Below are 19,051 nucleotides of genomic sequence, written 5' to 3'. Positions count from 1 at the left end.
TCCGGGGCCGGGGGCCCAGAAGCGGAAAGGCGCACTTCGAGGCGGCGACTGGGCTGCGGCGACCGCGAAGTGGTGGCGGGGGGTCGCCGTGCAGCCCTGGCAGAGACGCGTGCGCGGCTGGGGGACTCAGGTGAGGCGGCTCCCCGGGCTGGGGTCGACGGGCTCGGGGCCCGCTCGGGACGGCGGACTCGGGGGCCGAGGCCTACGCCGGACGGCGGGCTGGGGGCCCCCTCGGGACGGCGGACGCGGCCTGCAGCCGGTCAGAGGTGGGTGGGCTTCAGGAATTCTGCCCGTTTGCAGGGAGACGCAGGGCCCGGCGCCGGACGTTGTGTGTCTCCCCCCGGATTCGGGCAGGATGAAGCCTGCAGCCGCTCGCAGCCTGCTCCTGTGCGCCTTGTGCCTGGCGATGTGCCGCGTGGGCGGCGCGAGCAGGTGAGCCCCCTGCACGGCTGCGAGCGCCTGGTGCGGCCTCAGCCCGGCCCGCGCGGCGCCCCGGGGCGTGGGGTCGGGGTCGCGGCCCTTGCGGGTGCAGGTGCGGGCGGGAGCGGCGCGTCGGGGATTGTCGACGCGCATTTAGGTTAGGTTCCAGTAGTATCTGGGAAGTGCTGGTTCTTCCTCTTTTCAGGTTGACGGACAGTGATGGTTCTGTTTCTAGGCTCGTGGCCAGCCTTAGGAGGAAGGCACTTTATGGTTCCCCCCCCTCCCCGTCCCTCCGTGCCGTCCCTGGCTTTCTGGTCTAAAATTTCAGCTCCCCTCCTCCCTGCTGACATGCCTGTTCTCTTCCTTACTTATGTTCCTTTTTTTTTTTTTTTAAATGTTTATTTCGAAAGAGAAACGGTGCTCAGATGAGCAGGGGAGGGACAGAGAGAGAGAGGGAGGGAGAATCCCAAGCAGGGTCAGCACTGTCAGCACAGAGCCCGACTTGGGCCTCGAAGTCACCATCTGTGAGATCACGACCTGAGCAGAAACCGAGACTTGGACCCTCAACTGACTGAGCCATCCAGGCGCCCCTATATTCTTTGTTACTCATCACCATGGGGTACCGTGTGTGTTTTCTTGGCTACCACCGTCACTGTCTCCCTCACTGCCATGTGTGCTCCAAGAATGCCTGGGACTTGGTCCCCTGCTCACAGCAACGCCTCTGTCCACAGGAGGGCCTGGGGACTTGTCCCTTGTTCCCCGTGGTGCCCGGCCTGTCACAATCACTCGGTGTTTGTTGAACGAACAATGGCGTGAATGGATAGATGAATTAACTTTTCTTTAGCTTTAAAACAGTTCTTGAAAAGTAAGTCCTTTGTCTTTTAACAGTGACAACCATGAGTGGAAAAAGCTAATTATGGTTCACCACTGGCCCGTAACAGTGTGCAAGGTGAGTTTTCTGATCTCAACCACACCGCAACCCCCCCCCGCCCCCGCCGTCCTCCGTCGAAGCCCCATGCAGAGTCGTTTACACGCATGTTTCCTCGTGAGCTGGTGTGTCATTTCTGGCCATCTGTCGCTTACTCTCACTGAGGCTGCTCTGTCTGGTTTTGGTTTTCCGAACCTCGCACCGTACCTTGTCTTTCTGGCTCTGGTGCTGTTTCCGAGCTCCGGGTAGAGTGTTGGATGGGAGGAGAACGAACGGGGTTGCTGGCGACCAGCTTTGAGCTCTGCTGGAGACCTGGCTCTGCCCCCCACACCCCCAGCAGGTCGGCCTTGTGAGCTTTGTAAGCCCCAGGTTCCGGTGGGAGGGGCCGCGTGTGGACAGCCCCAGTCTTAGGGAACACAGAAGGTTTGCCCCTGGGGCAGGGAACAAGCTCGTTTGGTGGGTGAGGCTTACTGTGACCCAATGTGGGTGTGTTCCTGGGCCCTGACTGTAAATATACCAGAAGTGCTTTCCTCCCTTGAGGCTTTAGAACTGAGATTAAAAAAAAAAAAAAAAAATCAACTCCTCGTGAAATGTCATTGTTAGGGAATTTCAATCCAGGGTGGCCTTGACGAGGGGACCTGTCATTACTCTGGCCAGAGCAGCTTCCTGGGCAGTGGGGCTGTCTCTGGGCTCCTTCCCCGCATGAGTGACATGGGCATTGCAGGTGTGGCGACGGATGTGTCTTTCTCTCCCCGACCCTCCTCGGTGCTCTGCCCAGGCCCTCGGGCACATGCCGGGCACTGACTGGTACTTGCCGATGGTGGACAAAAGCCGCCCCAGCGCCCCCTTACAGGCTCGTCTGAGACACTGGGCTCCTGTGGCCAGTGGTGGTTTCCTGGGGGGTGAAACTGGGGGTTGGGAGAGGTGAGGTTCACGCCCCCTGCTCTGGTCCTGCCCTGCGTCGTCCTGCCCTTCTGCCCCCTCGGCGTGTGGCGGGTACCTTTCATGCCTCCGCAGGCCGGTCTCCTAAACCAGAGCCTCCCTCCTTTCCAGACCAACCTGGGACAGAAGCTTGCTCCCTGCCCAGGCGACCCCGAGAGGAAAGGCCTGAGAATCCGCGTGGTGCCTCGCCTGTCCTCACTAGACCCCCACACCCGCTTTTCATTGGCTTATTCCCTGCTGGGGCGACGGGCAGGACTTGGGTCTCGTCTGGTCTGACGGCCAGTGTAGTTCTTGATGGTCGGCTGTTTCGGAAAAACTCCACTTTAGCTAAACACTTTGGAGGTCCCGGGAGAGTATGCCACTGGGGTTTACCTCTGTGAACTTATCTTCATTGTCCCTTCCTCACCTTGGTGTCTTTGCTCGGAATGTTCGCAGTTTCCATACTTGTAGCACTACTGCGTTCGGACCTGGAGCCTGAACGCCCTTGAGTTTAGCTGGGTGTCGTCATCCCCACACGGGTATTTTGGGTTACACGTCACGAAAATTATGGGCAAGTGAGTGCTTCCATCAGGCTGACTTAATCTGAGGACACGTTTAAAAAGAAGAAAGGCAAAGCAAAACTGAGGTTTCAGTTCTGTCGAGTAATTGTGTGAGATTGGACCCCTCCTTCCAGGTCCGACACACCCCCCCATGTAGGGCCGCACCGGAATCCTCCCCAGATCCCCTGGGGGCTGGTTTGTGTGGGTCCTGCCTATGGCTGGTGGTATATTTGAAAAGAAGGGAAAGGTGCTACGTGTATCTAAATAAACAGTGAAACTGATTATTTGCTCTGTGTTCTCCTTTCTCTGCAGGAAGTTGGAAAGGACTGCAGAGACCCTCCGGACTACTGGACGATACACGGATTATGGCAAGCCCTTAGTGTGATTCCGATGTGAACAGGAAGGGGCGCCTGGGTGGCTCAGTCGGTTAAGCGTCCCACTTCAGCCCAGGTCATGATCTCGCGGTTCCGTGAGTTCAAGCCCCGCGTCGGGCTCTGTGCTGACAGCTCGGAGCCTGGAGCCTGCTTCCGAGTCTGTGTCTCCCTCTCTCTCTGCCCCTCCTCCACTCAGGCCCTGACTCTGTCAAAAATGAATAACCATTTAAAAAATTAAAAAAAAAAATTGAAACGGGAAAAAGAAGCTAGCCAACCTGAAAGTAGCTTGAGGCCGGTCCAAACGGTTACACTCGTGATTTTTGTTAGGAGTTTATTCGCTAGACCAAATCCTTATTTATGGCGTCTTCAGTCTTTCCGAAATAACCCTGATTTTGTTGCTGTTCGGTTCTGTCTTGATAGGACAGTAACGATCTGGCTTAAACATGCATTTAGGGACTCTGGGCCCATTTTAAGACGACTAACTGTAATTTCCTCATTTCGTCCTTCTTTTGGGGGCAACGAGTAGATATATAAAAGTAAATACCCAAGTGACCCACTCGTTTATTACACGTATCTACGTTGGCACCTGTCACAGTGCCCAAATTCACTTTTCTGGTTTTGCCTGCGTTCTGTTTATCGTTTCCCTATTTGTGCATATTCTCGTGATGTTTAACCGCACACATCACTCTGCCCCGTCATAGGGGTGCCTCATCCTGCCGCTCCCATGACAGGAGGGCCATGCTGGCCTTTGCTGGCACAGGCCTGCTCCTCAGGAACAGGGTTTTGTGGGAAGCAAATTAAACTGGGGACTGGGGCCCGGGCTCTGGCCCCTCCTTCGCCCCAGACTCACCAGTGACCCCGACACTCGTCTCCGGGACCTTGGCCTTCTTGGGTCCTGCTGATGTACCTGCCAGTCTGCTTGTGGCTGGAAGGACGGTGCACAGCACTGCTCTCGTCCCCGTGGGGCTGCACCGATTTCGGGTTGCTGGGCCAGCCTGTTGACTCAGGGGTCGGAAAGTAGATTTGGTGGCCTTGGGAACTCATCTGAAGACAGGAAGTTGGCGTGTCCCGAAGTAGGCAGACAAAGGGAAGTCGGAGGGTACGCTTGCTTGGTGGTTTAAGAAATCGTGCTAGCCGATCCCGGGTCGTTGCCAGCCACTGCCTGAGCCCGTTACGTATGTCCTCATTCGCCCTCATCGCCATTGGAAGAGAGGGGAACTTGCTGGTCTGCGCAGCAGCAGGGGAGATTGTCAGAGGGCAGTTGACTTAGACCCCACCCTGACTCCAGAGCGCCCCCTACCGGGTTGTTCAGTTTGCTTCCTGTTGGCCTTTCTCCTGGACGATGTCTTTGAAAGACGCGCAACCGGGACCGCTGATACCTGAGTGTCTTTGTTAAGCGACTCGCACCATGTGACGGTTTCTCTTCCTTTGCTCTCTGCAGACCTTAATGGAAGTGTTTCCTCCTGCCTTTTGGAACCCATCTCGACCGAGACTAATTTCTGTTGTTTTTAATTTTAATTTCCAGGCCTGACAAAGCGGAAGAGTGTAACAGATCGTGGCACTTTAACTTCCAAGAGATTAAGGTACAAACTTTTAGTCGTGTCGCTGCTGTAGAGCATTGGACTCAGTTAACTCTCTTCTCCGCAAGCGTGCCCTCAAGGTCATGTTTGAAAATGAGGACTCCCGAGCGTTATTCACCAAGATTGAACCCTTGGCATATTTTTCGTATCTACTGATAGCTAAGACAGTCCCACAAGTTAAATTCGAACTACGTGGTCTCCTCTGCCCTGGGCGCAAACCATTCCAAGTGAACTGTACAAAGTGAAAGCAGACGTGAGCGGAGACGGCCCTGGCCGTCTCCTGCCAGCCCACGTTAGTCCCCGGTCCCCTGTGACTCCTGGTCGGCTTGCTGTGGTTAGCATTTCTAGACAGCTCTGGCTCGGAGGACAGACACACGGCACCACGCCTGTCCTTTCTGGCTGTGGCGGGTGGGTTTCTGAGTAGGGCCAGGGAGGAAGGGTTGGGCCTTTCCAGCACAACCGCCCCTGTCACAGAATAGCCCAGGGAGTGGCTTTGGCGAGCTCTGCCCGTAGAAGGTCTCCGTTGCGTATGCACACCCGCAGGGGCGCTTACCTTTCCTCGTGGGATGCGGGCGACCCCCCGTGTGTGATCTAACTAGTACCTGGGTTTACAGGTTGCTGGGGCCTCCCTGAAAACATGGGGTAGCATCAGGATGTGCTAAAACTAGGTTCCTTCCCGTGAAGATACGGCCCCCAAAAGGGCAAGGCAGTTAGTTCTAACAGATCGTTCTAACTGCTCTAGTCCAAAGGGTTTCCTCTGCTCCTCCTCCCTTCCTGTGAGGGACCTTCGGTCGCCTGAGCCTGGAGGCCGGGGTCTGAGGACCATCTGTAAGAATTATTAGTGTGCCCCAAAGCCTGGTCACGTCCCACTCTTCAGACATCCTTCCCGCACGCGGGTCAGCTCGCCCGATCCCGCGGGCTCGTTCGTGACTAGAGTCCTGTGACCTGCGCGTGGAAATACAAGGTCACTGGTGCTGTGACGGCGCTGAGTGCCCAGAGCATTCAGGCCGCAGAGTGAACGTGACCCGCGTGTCCCAGCAGCCGCCCTGGCTGCCGGCTGGGCGGCGGGCATGGGGGGACGAGGCAGGGGTGAAGAGCTGAGCGGGGAGAGGCTGTGGGAATGCACGGCAAGAGGGGAGCCGGAAGTGGAATGAACAGGGCTGGGGGACTGGCTGGAGGGGAGCATCAGGTGGGACTCAGGACAGGAGCTGAGGCCGGGTGTCGTCTCCTTCCTGACACGGGCCCGGCAGGGGACTGGGCTTCCGCAGGCAGCCTGTTGCAGGTGCAGTGCCCCAGAAACGTCCGGGTGGGTCACGTGTGTGTGCCAGCAGAGAGGTGTGGGCCGGGGAGGACCTTCGGTGTGACCAGTGCGCGGCTGGGGAATTCAGCACGGGGACGGGGAGGACAGCAGGAGCGAGCCTGGGGCAGCCGAAGGGTTAACAGAGGAGCAGGACAGAGAAAAGCAGGACAGAGAAGCAGGAGAGACGGGGCTTGTGAAGCAGCAGCCAGAAGGGGGGGCGGGGGGGAGCCGGGGATGGGGGTTCATCAAAGGAAGGCTGGAAGTACCCTTTGGAGGGAGCGGCCTGGGGGTCAAAGCGGGGAGGCGTTCAGGTCGGTGCCGGGGCACCTGCTCTGTCGCACACGGCCCAGGGCAGCGGTGGTCCCTGAGGAAAGCGGGCCGCTCCCCCCGCCCCCTCGGTGCTGGCGGGGGCTGAAGCCAGAGTGTGGGGGGTGCAAGACGGGGACGGGGACACCGAGAGACGGGCAGCTTTCTGGAAGACGGGGCTGGCTGGGGCGGGGGAGCGGGTGGGGGGGGCCCGGTGGTTCCGCGACTGGTGGGTAGAGCCAAGTCGTCCTGAGTTTGTTTCCACACGGTTTCACTTTATTTCTGGTCCCGGGAGTTTGTGGAAATTGGAACATAAGCCTGAGCACCGTTCAATTTAGGGAAACTGTGGTACGGGGGGCGCAGACTGCCCAGCCCGCACGGAGCCCGTATTTTGTGTTGTTCCTTTTAACGAGTAGATGCTACTCTTTAGGGCAGTTTCAGAAACCTAAAGCAGGAAAATTAAGTGGAGACCAGCCTGCCCACGTATGTGCCCCCAACACGCAGACAGTCGTGTGTTGTTAACGCCTTGGCGTCGTGCGGGACCCTCGTTACGGTATCGGTGCCTCATCACTCGCAGAACTTACGGTTCCCATTGGGTGCGCTCCGTGTCATGTAGTTTTGGGGTCCTGACCCATATGACGTGTGTCCACCGCTGTATCCTACGGGGTAGCCTCGCCCGGAAATCCCCCGTTCTCCACGTACTCCCCCCTCCGTCCGCCAGCCCCTGACCCCACTGACCCTTCCACCGTCTCCGATCTTCTGTCTTCTCTGGAGCGTCGCACGCTTGGAATCATTCAGCCTTTTCAGACTGGCTGCCTCCGCTTGGTTGTTGCTTTGAAGGCTCCCCCGCGTCCCCTCCTGGCTGATGGCCGTGTCTCTTTAGAGCTGGGCAGTAGTGTTCCCTGTCTGCACGGCCGCTTCACCCACTCACCTACGAGCGCTTGCGTTTTCAAACACACTTCTGTGATTAGTCAGGTTTCGTGTTCACACGTGTCTTAAGAAAAGTCTCCTGCAGAGTGAGGCAGAATCTTTTCATCTCTTCTAACGTACTAGTTTGTCAGATTTGCCTGGTAGGTTTTGAGCTGTTAGGTCCTACACAGATTTTTTTTTCCCCCCCGCACAGGACCTCCTGCCGGAAATGAAGATGTACTGGCCTGATGTGCTCCATCCGCTAAATCACAGCCATTTCTGGTAAGGGCAGCAGCCACTGAGTCCATAGCAGGATGCGGGGCCGGGGAGCCCCGAGTGGGGCCGGGGGAGCGCTGAGCAGGGCTGGGGAGCACCGAGTGGGGCCGGGGAGCACCGAGTGGGGCCGGGGAGCACCGAGTGGGGCCTCGGAAGCACCGAGTGGGGCCGGGGGAGCGCTGAGCAGGGCTGGGGAGCACCGAGTGGGGCTGGGGAGCACCAATTGGAGCCTTGGGAGCACCGAGTGGGGCTGGGGAGCACCGAGTGAGGCCTTGGAAGCACTGTGAGGGGCTGGGGGAGCACTGAGCAGGCCCAGGGAGCACCGAGTGGGGCCGGGGGAGCACTGAGCAGGGCTGGGGAGCATCGAGTGGGTCTGGGGAGCACTAGTTGGAGCCTTGGGAGCACCGAGTGGGGCTGGGGAGCACCAATTGGAGCCTTGGGAGCACTGAGTGGGGCTGGGGAGCACCGAGTGAGGCCTTGGAAGCACTGTGAGGGGCTGGGGGAGCACTGAGCAGGCCCAGGGAGCACCGAGTGGGGCCGGGGGAGCACTGAGCAGGGCTGGGGAGCACCGAGTGGGGTCGGGGAGCTCCGAGTGGGGCCTCGGAAGCACCGAGTGGGGCCGGGGGAGCGCTGAGCAGGGCTGGGGAGCATCGAGTGGGTCTGGGGAGCACTAATTGGAGCCTTGGGAGCATCGAGTGGGTCTGGGGAGCACTAATTGGAGCCTTGGGAGCACCGAGTGGGGCTGGGGAGCACCGATTGGAGCCTTGGGAGCACCGAGTGGGGCTGGGGAGCACCGAGTGAGGCCTTGGAAGCACTGTGAGGGGCTGGGGGAGCACTGAGCAGGCCCAGGGAGCACCGACTGGGGCCGGGGGAGCGCTGAGCAGGGCTGGGGAGCATCGAGTGGGTCTGGGGAGCACTAATTGGAGCCTTGGGAGCACCGAGTGGGGCTGGGGAGCACCGAGTGAGGCCTTGGAAGCAGTGAGCAGGGCTAGGGAGCACCGAGTGGGGCTGGGGAGCACCGATTGGAGCCTTGGGAGCACCGAGTGGGGCTGGGGAGCACCGAGTGAGGCCTTGGAAGCACTGTGAGGGGCTGGGGGAGCACTGAGCAGGCCCAGGGAGCACCGAGTGGGGCCGGGGGAGCGCTGAGCAGGGCTGGGGAGCATCGAGTGGGTCTGGGGAGCACTAATTGGAGCCTTGGGAGCACCGAGTGGGGCTGGGGAGCACCGATTGGAGCCTTGGGAGCACCGAGTGGGGCTGGGGAGCACCGAGTGAGGCCTTGGAAGCACTGTGAGGGGCTGGGGGAGCACTGAGCAGGCCCAGGGAGCACCGAGTGGGGCCGGGGGAGCGCTGAGCAGGGCTGGGGAGCATCGAGTGGGTCTGGGGAGCACTAATTGGAGCCTTGGGAGCACCGAGTGGGGCTGGGGAGCACCGATTGGAGCCTTGGGAGCACCGAGTGGGGCTGGGGAGCACCGAGTGGGGCTGGGGAGCACCGAGTGAGGCCTTGGGAGCACCGAGTGGGGCTGGGGAGCACCGAGTGAGGCCTTGGAAGCACTGTGAGGGGCTGGGGGAGCACTGAGCAGGCCCAGGGAGCACCGAGTGGGGCCGGGGGAGCACTGAGCAGGGCTGGGGAGCATCGAGTGGGTCTGGGGAGCACTAATTGGAGCCTTGGGAGCACCGAGTGGGGCTGGGGAGCACCGAGTGAGGCCTTGGAAGCACTGTGAGGGGCTGGGGGAGCACTGAGCAGGCCCAGGGAGCACCGAGTGGGGCCGGGGAGCACTGAGCAGGGCTGGGGAGCATCGAGTGGGTCTGGGGAGCACTAATTGGAGCCTTGGGAGCACCGAGTGGGGCTGGGGAGCACCGAGTGAGGCCTTGGAAGCACTGTGAGGGGCTGGGGGAGCACTGAGCAGGCCCAGGGAGCACCGAGTGGGGCCGGGGGAGCACTGAGCAGGGCTGGGGAGCATCGAGTGGGTCTGGGGAGCACTAATTGGAGCCTTGGGAGCACCGAGTGGGGCTGGGGAGCACCGAGTGAGGCCTAGGAAGCACTGTGAGGGGCTGGGGAGCACTGAGCAGGCCCAGGGAGCACCGAGTGGGGCCGGGGAGCACCGAGTGGGGCCGGGGGAGCAGTGAGCAGGGCTAGGGAGCATCGAGTGGGTCTGGGGAGCACCAATTGGAGCCTTGGGAGCACCGAGTGGGGCTGGGGAGCACCGATTGGAGCCTTGGGAGCACTGCGAGGGGCCGGGGGAGCACTGAGCAGGCCCGGGGAGCAGTGAGCAGGGCTAGGGAGCACCGAGTGGGGCTGGGGAGCACCGATTGGAGCCTTGGGAGCACTAAGCGGGGCTGGGAAGCACCAAGTGAGCCTTGGGAGCACTCAGCAGGGCTTTTCTTTGGCATGTTATCTCGGGGCCCTTCTCCGGTGACTAAAACATGAGAGCAAAGGGAATTTACCTTTTAGGCTTGTGCTTCATCCGTATTTCATTCATCACTTTGTTTAGACTCTTCCTCTCCTGAGGTTTCACTAAACCCAGATAGGTATGTGCGTATCTAAGAGGCAGTCACTGCAACTCCCGCAGAGAGTGTTTCCTAAAGACATTGTGCTGTTGTCCCGAGACACGTCGAGCAAAGAGAAGATGTGCCGACGAAGGTGGCTGTCTCATGCTATGACTTAGGGAGGAGAGGGAGGTCCCACCTGTGGCTCAGTCCGTGGTCTGGCCCAGGACCGTCTTTTGAGTGTGGCGGGAGGTGAGCCAAGGAGAAAAATGCTGTGTTTAATTCAGCATCGCTTCTTAAATCATTGCTTTTGAAGAAGGTACAATTAACATTCCTTTTATTTACATTAGGTTAACCGAAAACAATGATTTTCTGTCTTGCCCCTATGTGGCAACTCATGATTCACGTTACAGTTATTCAGATGTTGTCCAAGATGATTAATTCCGTTTGGAGATATTGTGAAGACTGTTCAGGAAAGGAATTCAATTTAGACAGAAGCTTTCTGCAACCACGTAGAGTGGCAGTGATGCCCGAACCCCCGCACCCCCTGTACCCCCAGTCCCCCATCCCCGTCCCCCACCCCCCGGTGCCCCGGCTGAGATCTCACTCCGGGTGTGTGGCAGGGACGCGGCTTTAACGTACCCAGGTCTGTAGGTCGAAATCGTCTCTTTGGCGGAGAAAACCACTCAGAGTTTGGGACGTGAATGGTGCAGGTCTCCAGGCACGTGCTGCACAGCTGTGTTCTAGAAAACGGTTTCACGGTAGATAAAGTCGAGATGGAAACACAGTGGAAAAAGTGCCCAGGCCTTCACATCGTACTGAACAAATGACGGATCTGGGCTAAGTGTGCAAAATACAGCTTTTCCACTTGTTCCAATGTTCTGTGACAGAGTCAAGCAGACTGCCGGGTGACTTAAAAATAAATCAACAGGTACGCGTAAAGAGGGCTGTCTGATTGGGGCCCTCGAACATTTAATCCGAGTAACGTGGGCAGAGCACACATGTAGTTTTGGGCTCTAATAAAGGCAAAATGATACTTTTTCAGGTTGGATAGTTAAACGGCACATTTGAAAACTTCAGTTCCAAGCCCAAAGGTAAACATCGTGCGCTAATGGTATTTATACTCCCCAGAGCTCCCGGGGATGGGGACACGCGGGGACTGACTGCACCACTCTGCGTCACTGCCTCCTGAGTGTGGCGTTCGGGTCACCGCTCCCCTGCTGCCCAAGTCGCCTCTCCTGTGTGAGCTTCGAGAGTGTCTGCCTCGGCTTTGTCATTGGGAGCCGGAGGCCGAGGAGGGCTCCTGGAGGAAAAGTGTCCTGTTTAGTCCCAGATGGGAGTCGGGGGTGCAGAGTCCGGGGTCTTGGTGTCACTGCCCCCTTGAGATAATCCTCTGAGATCAAGTCTATCAGTAAGATTAGCCCTATGAGAAATACCACGTACACAGCCCTCTGCAAAGTAGGATTTTTCTTTGGTTTCTGATGGTTTTTGATGCTTGTATGGAAAAGAACGAGGGCTGGGGTCGCCCAGTTAGGCGAGCGGCCTCACCGTGGGAGGTGTCCCTGGGCCTCGGCCGCCCGGAGGGGCGCGCGCCTCCCGTCCTGCAGGAGGGCCAGGCAGCCCGGGATGGCGGCCCCCAGGTCCACTCACGGTGGTCACTCCCCAGTGGTAACTGGCAACTCTGTGTGAGATGAAAGATGCCCGATTCCAAGTGACGTGGGATTAAATGTTGGAACCACGTTAACAATAATAGATTCTGATCCTTCAGCGGTATTGAGTTAAGCTTGATCCCAAAACAACAATGATTGACGTTCGCTGGGTATTTCTTACAAGCCAGGAGCCGTTTGGCCAGTGTGCTAGGCCTCCGCACTCGTCCCGCGTCGTCCGCCAGCGCCCTCCTGCACGGGCTCCAAAAAGAAGCGTGCAGCTGGCAAGACCCTCCTTTTCTAGCCCGTAGGACGTGGGCAGCTGTCAGACGATTCATTCTGGAAGCTGCTCTAGACGAAGAAAGTTGTTCACACGTGTGTGTCTTTTCCCGCCGCCTCCGTGGTCTGGAGAGAGTCGCTGCTTGTAGCCCTGTGGTCACTCAGAGCCGCCGCCGTGGGGGTTTCACCAGCGGACGAGTGCACTTTGGACTGTGTTTTGTGAGACGGCATACGACCCCCCTACGAGTGCCGGCGTGAACGCGGTTCGCTGAAACCTTACGAACTAATCACCGATGATCTAGAGGAAGCCTTCTTGTCCTTCTGTGCTGCGGGTGGCCGACACCCGAGCGGCCCCTGTCGTCCCCTGCGGGCGGCACACCTCACATTTGCCGGGCGTCCGGATAGGGCCCTGCACGTGGACTCTGGGCTTCCTGGCTGACTGGCCTCAGCGGGGCGCCTGGCTAGTCCCTCTGAGCCTCAGTTTCCCCATTTCTAAGCCAGTGGTAGTTTCGCCTTGCAGAGTTGTGGGCGCGAATGAGGAGTGTGAAAGCATCTCGCGGTTAAATCTGCAGCGAAGCCCGAGGAGTGGTTATCGATACGAATGTTTCTCTGGGATACGTATTCGTGTTTGCCAGCAGCACCTGCTTAATGGGCTGCTGTGTGAGGGTCTCTGGGCAGGGGGTGACGGTGCAGGCGTGACGGGGTCTCATGGCCCCTGGGGCCTCGTGTCCCCCTGCAGGGCAATCCGGCACCGCGTGTGTCGCACAGAAGGAACTTTACCCTCTTGTTTTGTGTAAGAAACGTCGTGCGTGTTGAACGTCCCGTCCCGGGCGTGAACGATTTCCTTGCGAATTTGTTTCCTGACTTTTAACCCGAGGTTTTTGCAAAACTTCTCTCACAGGCAGCACGAGTGGGAGAAGCATGGCACGTGTGCGGCCCAGGTGGACACCCTCAACTCTCAGAAGAGATACTTCGGGGGAGGCCTGGACCTGTACCAGAAGCTGGCGCTTAACAGGTAGGGGACCCTCTGGGGCCTGGGCCTCGTGGGTGCCACCCTCCGCAGCCGGCTCTCCGGCCTGGGGATGAGCCTGGAACCGCGCCGTCCGGAGACCGAGGGCCCCTCTGGGCCCTAACGTCCTTGGACACAGAGTAGGCCTGAGGGAACCAGACCGACCGGGGCGTGCATCTTTTGGCTGGGATCTTGCGCTAACACGACGACAGTTTGTGTCGACTGCGCGTCACCAAGCGTTTGGGGCCCTGCTGTGGTGGCCCTGGAACAGGCAGGGCGGGGATGCGGGCAGGACTCCTGGCGCGGTCAAAGTGACCCCGACCCGGAATCCCACACCGCCTGCCCCGTGCCTGCACTCCGGAGACGAGAGGAGGCTGGCTCACGGCCACCGATGTCCCTGCCGGGGACGGGGGCCCCCCCTCCCGCCCACCAGGGCCCGGCCCGTCACCGAGAGATCGGGTGGGGAGGCTGGCCGGCCGCCATCCAGACGCTTCTGGGACCAAGCGTGCGAGGAATTCGTACTCTTCCTCACCTGAGTCATAATACACTTGTGACCTCATTTTCAAGGCCACGACAGGAAATTCTACCATCTGCTCTGGTCAGAACAAGCCAGAATCCCACCAGGCACCCGTGCCGATCACCTGTGTGTCAGCTCTGAGGTCACGGTTGCCGAGAAGACGCACAAGCCTCCGTCCGTTCCCTAGACGCCCGCTCTGCTCCCTCGGCGTGCAGGGACGCCCGCAAGGGGAGTGTCCCGTCCCGCACAGCTGGTCCTCTGTTTCACTGTCATCAGGGCCGTGCAGCCCCCGGGGTTCGGACGGGACCGGCCCAGTGCTGGAATGGGCAGGCGGTGCCTTTGGGGGGAACGGCATTGCAGGGGCATAGCCTGCAAACACGGCCTCAGAGCTTGTGCTTGTTTTTTTGTTTTAATTTTGTTTTCATGTTTATTTATTTTGAGAGAGAGAGACAGGGGAGGGGCGGAGAGAGGGAGAGAGAAAATCCCAAGCAGGCTCCCAGCTGTCAGCGCAGAGCCCGACGTGGGGCTCGAACCCACGAACCATGAGATCACGACCCGAGCCCATGTCCAGACGCTCCTCCAACTGAGCCGCCCGGGCGCCCCAAGTTTTGTATTACTTAACCCAATATGTTCAGAACATTAATGCTGCAACTTGAAAGAAATATTTAAAAATCTGCAAAGTTTTGTACTTCTAGAGCACAGAGGCTTTGAAATGTGTTTACTGTGCGTGGATAAGGCGAGGGCACGTTTATTTCTAGGGCCCTAAGGACCTTGCCCACTACCCCGTCCTGCCTGTTCCAGCAGAGATGCAGATGCTTGTTGGGGTCCTCTTTACAAAAACTGCCCTGTTAACGCGGCAGATAGCGTTGCCAGAATTCGCGGCCGGAGCAGGCGTGCCCTGGTCAGTCTGGTTTTCCTCGAGCAGGCTTCCCTGGCCGTGTCGGCGTCCAGAGAGGCAGCCCAGGTCTCTGTGTCCGCTCTGTGTGATCGTAGCCCAGATGATCGGGCGGGGGGGGGGGGGGAGCGGCGGGGGCATGATGGGGGCTCGAGTGCCGGCTGGGGATTCTCAATCTGAGAATTGTTGATCTCCTGCTCCATAACTGAATGAGGGAGCTAGCCATATGCTATTTTGACGGGGTGGCTGGTCAAAACCGTGTGCTTTGGGAAATGAGTCGGGTCTGTGGGTGTTTGAATGTACGTAAGGGTTTGCTCAGGTGTGGTTTTTCCGGGAGAAGCCTGGGATCCCAAATCAGTTGCTAACTATCTTTTGAAAAGCCGTGGCCCGTAGGTGGTCCCGTGTGTGCCAACCCCCTGGCATCCTGCCCTCCGGAACGCCGTTGGGAAGGACCCCGTGCTCGAGAGAGAGCCGGATCGGCAGTGTGCGCTGAGGGTGAGGGGTGGTCGGGGAGCACGAGCGCTCTTTATTTGCTGTCCTTGCTCACAGGCTTATCGCCCAGGGTGTAGACGGCAAGTGCTCTCTGTGCCGACTGTCTTAATTTTTGTTATGAAATAGGATGTTTGAGAAGAACAAGAAAGGAAAACGTACCGCACGATACAAGTAATTTTTCTACCTTTAAATTTTAGCATGCTCCAAAAGTTGGGAATAAAGCCGTCTATCAATTACTACCAGGTAAGTCTCACGTGGAGCCCCCTGACCCAGCACGGGGACACCCGGCAGCGGCCCCGCGTCACTGCCTCCTGTGAGTGACACTGGGGTTCTGCAGTGACCCAGACAGGCCCCCTCCTATTCCGCTGTTAGGTTTCCGATAGATTTTATGTGAATTCTGCTTCCCTGTGCACGTTGAATGTAAACTGAAAACGGCTTACGCCCATGACTTTGAAGCACGGACTCGCGGTCCCCTGGTGAGAAGCGAGTTCTGGGCTCGCGCAGGGCAGGTGCCGGATGCGTTTGAGAAGCACATTCGGTTTTCGCGGTATTCTGTGTGAAGAAGAAGGCCCAGGAGTTGATTTTGTTGTCCTAGTAAAACGATAGTCGTGTAACCGCGACCAGATCGTGCTGTCTGGGAGGCAAATACGGAAGCTAAGTGTCGTCGCTCAGGACAACCCGTTTTCATAAACAGGCTCCTCCCGGCTCGCGGCCACAGCCGTTTCTCCGCGGCCACCTGCGGTCGCCCACACGGCTCAGGGGTCGGACGGGGAGCGTCTGAGTGACCCCCGGAGCCTGAAGCGCTCACTCTGGGCCTTGGCAGAATAAGCTTGCTGACTCCCGCTTTAGAGGGCCTATCTTCGCTATTTAAACTACTTGGGTCCCCGGGGGTTAACACAAAGCTGTGAAGTGACTGGTTTCAGCGGCTCCTTGTCTCCAGCGTCATGGCTGCGTCCTGGGCCGCTTCGCAGGTCTCTTGACTGTGAAATTAACCGGCTCCCCTGCGCAGTCGGCTTCCTGCTCCCCTGTTCTCCTCCCTCCAGTGAGAGCGGGGGTGGCAGGTGACCCTGCGGCGAGAGCGTCAGCTGCGCCTGCGAGAGGGTGTTTGCGGGGCCCCGTCGGTCCCCTGGGCTCCTTTCTGCCCAGAATGTGCCCATCGGGGAACTGATTTCAAGCACATACTGGCACCGAGGACAACAGACGTCGGACGTCTGTGCTGCAGGCGCTTTGTTAGGTGGCAGAGGCAGCAGGTTGTGACCCAGACAGAAGTCCCCGGGCGGCGAAAGCTGATCTGACCGCACTCGGGAGACTCTGCTTTTGGGCGCAGCACCCAGGCTCTGGGTGTGGACAGAAGAGCTGGGCGGGGGGAGGACGGAAACTGTGGGGGGGCACTTGTGGGTGCCACTGGGTGGAGCCCAAGCAGGCGACAGCCCCTTCCCCGGCACCTCCGAGCCTCGTCTGCGAGCCCTGGTGTCAGCTGTGCGCATCAGCGACGTCTGCGTGGGGCAGAGCCATCATACTGCCTCTTGCCAAGGGTCATTTCTTTGTTTTTAATGTTTTTATGTATTTTTGAGACAGAGAGCATGAGCAGGGGAGGGGCAGAGAGACGGGGAGACACAGAATCTTTTTAATTTTTTTTTTCCAAGTGTCATTTCTAATGCACCGTGTGTCATTTCAGATTTCAGACATTAAAGACGCCCTTGCCAGCATATATGGAGTCATCCCTAAAGTCCAGTGCCTTCCACCAGAATCGGTCAGATATGCTACATGTTGTTGTCCTTTCTGTCTTTATCAAGGAGACAAGTTCAATTCCTTTGACATCTTTGTGGTCACCACGGAGTTCCCAGGGCCAGAGCTGTGCGTGTGTGTGTTTGTGTGTGCGTGTGTTGGGGGGCGTGGGCGTGCGTGCGCACAGGCACATTCCATGTCTGTTTTCACATCACGGACGGGACACATGTTCTTGGATGTTTCTAGCAGCGTTAGCTCCATTAGCCAAATCACGGAAGCAGCCCAAGCGTCGACTGACGAGCGGATAAAGACGACGTAGCGTCTATACGGTGGAGTATCACACAGCCACAAGACAATGGAATCTTGCCGTGTGCAAGTGTGTGATGCCTTGTGAAACGAGTCAGTCAGGGAAAGACAAATATCACATGATCTCCAGTGAAATGCGCAATTTAGGAAACAAACGAGCAAAGGAAGAGAGGCGAACCAAGAAAGAGTGTTCGCTATAGAGGGCACACTGATGGTCAGCAGAGGGGACAGTGGGGGGGTCACGGGTGGGGGTTACGGGGGGCACTTGCTGTGATGAGCACCGGGTGACGTACATTACTGTGAGTCACTCTGTCGCACAGCAGAAATCGATGTGACACTGTGTGTTAACCACCCGGGATTCTGTTCATACGTAAAGCGGGTTGTTCTTTGACGCCACACTAGGATGGGGTTTGTTTTCTTGAGACTTCGTCCCGGCAGAAGAGCACGCGCGTTCTGCAAGGGCTGCTGGGGGACAGGAGCAGGGAGGTGGGCGTCTGGAACGTTCGGAGTCAGAAAATTTCTCAGGGTTTACGTTAGTTTCGGTCACGTCAGTCGTGGGTATTTGTCTCATGGGTGAATTGTAGTTTTTTCCGTCGGCTTTGGTAAAGACTTAAATCCTTTTACCAGGATGCCAGGGACCCAGTTCTTGTACAAAACCACCCGTCCCGATGCCGTGACACACCCGCTGTGTGCATAGAGGTGTGCGTGTCTGGGTCTAAGCAGTGTCTCTGCACACAGGGCTGCCGGGCCGGCACGGGGAGCGTCTGGGTGGTGAGCCGGATGGCGGGCCCCGCGGCCCACTGCCCCGTCACCTTGGGTGGTGCCATTGGAGAGAGGGGCTCGTTCCTGGCGCCTGGAGCCCCGGGTCTGCAGTCACCCCTTGTCTCTTCAGGGCCTGGGACTCCAACGCCATCGATGACCGTCTGAGATCAGAATCCTTTTCCGTCTTTCCCTTTCCCTTCCTAGGGTGAGGAGGTGCAGACCATCGGCCAGATAGAGGTGTGCTTCACCAAGGGGCTGCAGCTTCGCAACTGCACGGAGCCCGGGGAGCCCGAGGAGCCCGCGTCCCGCCGGCCCGGAGCGGGGGGCCCGGGGCTGGAGGTCTGTGAGGACGGCCCCGCCTTCTACCCCCCACCCGACGAGACTCGGAAACACTGAAAAGCGGGAGAGTCACAGACGGCCGCATGTCTACAAGCAGCTCCAGAGCGGAAGTGTCTGTTCATGGCCGTCCCAGGAGCCTGTCTGTTTCGCCGTCCTCGCCGCAGGGAGCCGATCCGCAGGCCCCGCAGGGCTGGGTGCAGCGTGGGGACACGGAGGGGAGGAAATGGCTTAGGCCTTCGCCCACTCTGCGGTTGGAATAAAGGATACAGATTTTCCTTGTTTCTCCCTTACTGAGCGCTTCGGCATCCGAGACGAGGCGGGCGCCCTCGGAGTTCGGGCACCTGCCGGGGGCTGGGGAGGCCTCCTGCCCTCACGCCGGGATCAGGCCGACGATCCGACGTCAGGCCGGGTGTCTCCGCCAGCTGCCTCAGGGGGACGCGTCTTGTTCCTCGGGGCCAGAGGGGGCAGGACACGTTCACCTGCGTCCCCCCCTCCCCCTCGATGGCCTCGCATGGGTGTGTCCCCTGAGGGCCTGGTGCTGGCAGGCGAGATGCTCTGAGGGGCCGCGGGGGACACTGGGTGCGCGACGAGGTGCCGGCCGGCGTGCCCGCCCCGTCGGTGCTCTGACCTGCAGACTGAAGACCGGTTCAAATCCTGCCTCGGTTCCTTTCTGTGAGGACGTAGCCCAGACACAGAAGTGCGGGGGCCACCGGCAAATCAGTCCTCAGAAGTACCATGATGGGGGTAGCCGCGAGGGCAGGGCTCCCCCCGTGGACACCGCGCCCCTCCGTTGGGTGCAGGACGAAATGGCTCTGCTGCTGGGCGGTTGGGGCCGCAGGCGCTCCCCAGACTCGCCACCTGGCGCATCTATGAACGGAGGACACGGAGGGCTCTGTGAAATGGGCTTCCCGAGCTTTGGGGACCCTCGACGCCGTTCCTCCTCGCTCTCGGCCCTTTTCACACGTGTTTGGCCGCGTGGGTTGAAATCCGACCCATCTATCTGTCCTGGTTCTTTTC

General features: G+C 58.8%; 1 protein-coding gene across 2 annotated transcripts; it reads left to right on the top strand.

Annotated features, from left to right (window-relative positions):
- The first annotated feature begins 5 nt into the window (after positions 1–5).
- On the top strand, positions 6–18,309 carry RNASET2 (ribonuclease T2). Of its 2 annotated transcripts, XM_047093124.1 has the most exons (10): positions 6–130; positions 301–432; positions 1,309–1,369; positions 3,142–3,197; positions 4,729–4,786; positions 7,513–7,580; positions 12,888–13,001; positions 15,097–15,142; positions 16,578–16,652; positions 17,900–18,309. In XM_047093124.1, the coding sequence occupies exons 2-10, from the start codon at positions 356–358 to the stop codon at positions 18,089–18,091; spliced, it is 747 nt and encodes a 248-aa protein (XP_046949080.1). In that variant the 5' UTR covers positions 6–130; positions 301–355; the 3' UTR covers positions 18,092–18,309. The 2 variants fall into 2 exon arrangements, with proteins under 2 accessions (XP_046949080.1, XP_046949081.1); XM_047093125.1 differs by lacking the exons at positions 1,309–1,369; positions 3,142–3,197 and having other exon boundaries at positions 7–130.
- The last annotated feature ends 742 nt before the right edge of the window (positions 18,310–19,051 follow it).

Source organism: Lynx rufus, unplaced genomic scaffold (assembly GCF_022079265.1).
Source record: "Lynx rufus isolate CCGP_SWC_20201006 ecotype Redwood Valley unplaced genomic scaffold, mLynRuf1.p SCAF_32, whole genome shotgun sequence".
Taxonomy (NCBI): domain Eukaryota; kingdom Metazoa; phylum Chordata; class Mammalia; order Carnivora; family Felidae; genus Lynx; species Lynx rufus.
Note: the sequence above shows the minus strand (reverse complement) of the source record. Positions and strands in the feature narration are given on the sequence as shown.

Coding starts and splice junctions, on each gene's coding strand:
- RNASET2 (XM_047093124.1), top strand. CDS start 356: ATGAAGCCTGCAGCCGCTCGCAGCCTGCTCCTGTGCGCCTTGTGCCTG. Junction 4,787..7,512: donor TTAACTTCCAAGAGATTAAG/GTACAAACTTTT, acceptor CCCCCCGCACAG/GACCTCCTGCCGGAAATGAA. Junction 7,581..12,887: donor CTAAATCACAGCCATTTCTG/GTAAGGGCAGCA, acceptor CTTCTCTCACAG/GCAGCACGAGTGGGAGAAGC.